The sequence below is a fragment of the Caenorhabditis briggsae genome (assembly GCF_000004555.2).
Source record: "Caenorhabditis briggsae complete genome, chrV, whole genome shotgun sequence".
Lineage (NCBI taxonomy): Eukaryota > Metazoa > Nematoda > Chromadorea > Rhabditida > Rhabditidae > Caenorhabditis > Caenorhabditis briggsae.
Genome location: NC_013488.2, coordinates 9,847,218 through 9,851,109, shown reverse-complemented (window position 1 = coordinate 9,851,109; position 3,892 = coordinate 9,847,218). Strand labels below are relative to the sequence as shown.

The following is a 3,892-nucleotide window of genomic DNA, read 5'->3' as shown; positions in this document are numbered from 1 at the left end:
GTTCGCATTTCCTCTCTCCACCATTTCATACAAGTTTGCTCTTCTCTCTTCCACCCTTTTCCGCTCCTCCCTCTTTTTCCAACTCACTGATGTTCTACTCCTCTTTCTCACTTTTTTCCTATTTCTTCATCTTCTTCTTCTTGCTATCTTTTTGCTACTTACTTTCCCAGGAAGATCTAGGCTCTAGGCTACGAATTCTCATTTATCAATTATTAATGATAACTTTTGATTTGGTTCGTTTATCGATGAATGAGCAAATATAAGCTCACTTTTTCTCTTTGCAACTCTTTTTCTCATGAAATTCGAGTCTCTCTTTTTTGGTGCAAAGTCTAGCTCATCCCCTTGAACTTTGTCTGTGTGTCCACTTTCCACAAATCTTGGATCTATTCTTATTCTCGTTGTGAATAAAAAATAACTCCCACTCAAAATCACATTCTTCAGATGCGCAAATCCAGGAATACACCAAGTCGATTTTTCATCTTTTCTATCATCCTTCTTTTCCAATTCATCAGATGCGCTGTTATCATTGACAGTGATTACAATGTCAGTTCGGATGATGATCCTGTAACAGAAGCTTCGCCTCGGAAACGGAATTGCACTCGACAACCAGCTATCATAGACAAGTTGCTCAACGGAACCGGATACAACAAGTTCCGGATACCAAGTAGGTTGAAAATAGATTTTGAAGGGCGTTTGGTGTACTTTGAAAGTCTCTTTTTGTGCATAAAGTAGTCGAGGAAGTTCGCACGCCTAAAAAAAACTATGCAGTTCCACAAAACCCCATTTATATTATGTCAGATGACGATGGAGTACCCGTACAAGTCGAATTTTGGGTCCAAGCCATCACTTCAATCAACGAGATTACCAACGACTTCGAAGTAAGTTTAATTTCTTCCCAACCAAAAAAAGTTTGTCATAAAATCCGCATTTCTAATCATTTTAGATGGATATATACATCAACGAAATGTGGTTGGATCCAGCACTCAAATTTGAACATCTTAATCCGTGCAAACAGAATTTGTCCGTGAGCCATCAAGTGAGTAGTAGTATAGTTAAAACCAATCTTGTAAATGGAACGTTTTTTCAGGTCCTCGAACGACTATGGACACCGAATAGCTGTTTTATCAATAGCAAGTTTGCAGAGATTCACGACTCTCCATTCAAGTATGTGATTTTGTTGAAAGCTTTTTGATGGAAATCCGAGTCGAAAAACATGAAATTACTTTACAGAAATGTATTTCTGATGATCTACCCTAATGGTACCGTATGGGTGAACTATGTAAGGATGACGAATCTCCGTTCCCTCTCTCAATTTTGTTTTTTTCAGCGTGTCAATGTGAAGGGTCCATGTGATCTATCACTCGAGCTGTTCCCTCTTGACATTCAGGAATGTCATCTCATTTACGAAAGTTTCAACTACAACAATCAAGAAGTACGAATGAGATGGAATGAAAAGAGTCCCGAACCAGTCTCTGTAACAAATAAAATTCGACTTCCGGATTTCGAATTGATCAAGATTGAGCCAACGAGAGTTTCAGCTCCGTATCCAGCTGGAATGTGGGATGAGTTACATGTGAAATTAGTTTTCGAAAGAAGATACATTTGGTACTTCATGCAAGCCTACTTGCCAACTTACCTCACGATTTTCATCAGGTGATCTATTGAGTTGAATATGCAAATTTCAATAGGAAAACTATTTCAGCTGGATCTCATTCTCTCTTGGAACAAAAGCAATGCCTGCTCGAACAATGCTAGGAGTGAATGCACTTCTGGCAATGATCTTTCAATTTGGAAACATCATGAGAAATCTGCCACGTGTCTCCTATGTGAAAGCGATTGATGTCTGGATGCTAGTCTCCATGACATTCATCTTTTTGTCACTTCTCGAATTGGCCATCGTCGGATACAAAACAAAGAACGAGGAGGGTGCAAAAAAGAAGTGTCCTCACAAGAAACTCATTGACAATTTCGAAGCGTCTCCAGCCGGATTATGTCGTTACGAGAAGAGGTTTATGCTGCCAGTGGAACGACGCTCTGCCAGATGGGGAGGTATCATGAGGTTTCAATTTCTTCAAGACTTCTGGAATTGGAGTCCCGAGAAGATTGATCGAGTTTCGGCTATCTTGTTTCCGGCATGCTTCGCAATTTTCAACGTAAGCTAAATCCCGATTGTTATTTCTCCTTTGACCTAAAATATTTCCAGATCGTATACTGGTCATACTATTATAACAAGAAGTTGGAGAAGGCGGCAGCAATGAAATTGAACGAAGACCGTTTGTAACTTCTCCTTCCTCATGCTTTTTTCTAATTTACCCTTCAAAAGGGATCGTAGGAAATGAACTGTATACTCAAGTTTTCTTTTTTCTTTCTTGTCATAATTTCTCTGGCCTCTTCTACATAATTTTTTGAAACCAAGAGTCCTTCAAATGTTCAAATTTTCGGGTCCTCAATGCCATCCGTTCTGAACTTAACCGTCCCCAGTTTTTGTAAATTGTGATTGAAAACTCTTTGAATTTTTGATTTTAAATTTGAATGAAATTCTTTACAAAGCATTTATTCTTTTTGTATAGCACAGGACATAAGAAAGAGAAAATGGGAGTGGTTTTTTTCATCATATTTTTTTCAAAAAATGAGATACGTGGAAAGTGGGTGGGAGCGAAGAGGAGGAGGGGGAAGAAAACGAAACAAAAAAGCACAAAATGGCAAGGATACCCAACAGCCAAAATGTACAAAAATGCAGATAAGGGGAAAATGAGCATATAAGAAAAGGCAGTTATTGTCTATTCCAAATAATCGCACGAGTGAATGAATGAAAAAACGTGTAGAGAGTCCCCAGATCTGTAGAGGCGCTGTAGAGACACAGGTTTTTTACTCGTTCACTCGTGCGATTATTTTGAATAAACAATATAAGGTTTAGGCACTGGTCTCACGGTATTGAGTTATACTGGTTGTTCGATATGGAACCTGTGGGCTCGGTCGATATCCGGTTGGAGAAGCGAATTTGTCGTGGAGAAGGGGCTCTTCTCTTCTGTATGGGAGTTCGTTGCTAAAAAATTATATGATTAGTCTGAAAAATTCTTTTCAAAGGAACTACCGTAGATACTCTAATAAAGTTTCACCAGAACCGTCAACTTTGAGCCACCTTATCTTGGTTCATCTAGAAGATATCAAAGAGTAGTTAACGGACAAAATATTTATCATAATATCAACAAAAAACATTTTGTCAGTTAATCAGTTTTTGATATCTTTTATAGGAAATGAAGCATTTGAGCTCAAAGTGGACATCTTGGGTGTTACTCTATTAGAGTGTTTACGGTGCATGTGATGGATGTTAGAAGGAAAACTAAAGCAAATTTCCAATAACATTCATCAACAAACCAAAAAACACGGTTGTTAAACACTACCAACTAATAGATGATTTATTGAGTGCTCTCAAAAACAAAGGGATAGGTTGAAAAGTGTTGAGTTGGAGAAGAAGGAAAAGTTAATTGATCCATGTTGATCGGCTGCTATGATGGTACTGCTGTTGCTGATGGCGACGATCTTCGTACGATCTGAAAACTATGGGATGCGCCACAAAACACAGGAAGCACGAACTATGAAAATAGTGTGTGTAGATCAGCAACAGCAGACACATCCAGATCACCCAGGGTGAAGAAAAATTAGAAAAAATACACTTTTGAGAGCACTTTTACCATGCAACTATTAGAAGCTGGTTAGCAGATAACACCCGGTAGTGGTAAACTTAAAAGAAAAAAGAAAATTAAAAAATTACACGCTGAGAGTAACTGGTTGAGTCTGCTGTTGCCATGTGAATAGGTTCTCCTTGCTACAAAAAGTAAAAATATTGAAGAACTGGGTAAATGCAGGGGGATAGAAAAGCAAGAAAGAA

At 38.4% G+C, this 3,892-nt stretch overlaps 2 protein-coding genes across 2 annotated transcripts in view; one reads left to right on the top strand and one right to left on the bottom strand.

Annotated features, from left to right (window-relative positions):
* Positions 1–441: 441 nt before the first annotated feature.
* Positions 442–2,281, top strand: Cbr-lgc-49 (the record flags this gene model as incomplete). Its single annotated transcript, XM_045237547.1, has 7 exons — positions 442–664; positions 799–878; positions 944–1,036; positions 1,088–1,164; positions 1,231–1,653; positions 1,703–2,153; positions 2,204–2,281. The coding sequence occupies 7 exons, from the start codon at positions 442–444 to the stop codon at positions 2,279–2,281; spliced, it is 1,425 nt and encodes a 474-aa protein (XP_045097828.1).
* Positions 2,282–2,913: 632 nt separating this feature from the next.
* CBG23133 overlaps positions 2,914–3,892 on the bottom strand; it is a gene marked incomplete at both ends in the record, with an annotated part of 2,085 nt that continues 1,106 nt past the window's right edge. Inside the window, one exon of the mRNA XM_045237545.1 lies at positions 2,914–3,046. Coding sequence (XP_045097827.1) covers positions 2,914–3,046 — 133 coding nt within the window. The remainder of the gene's footprint in view (positions 3,047–3,892) is intronic.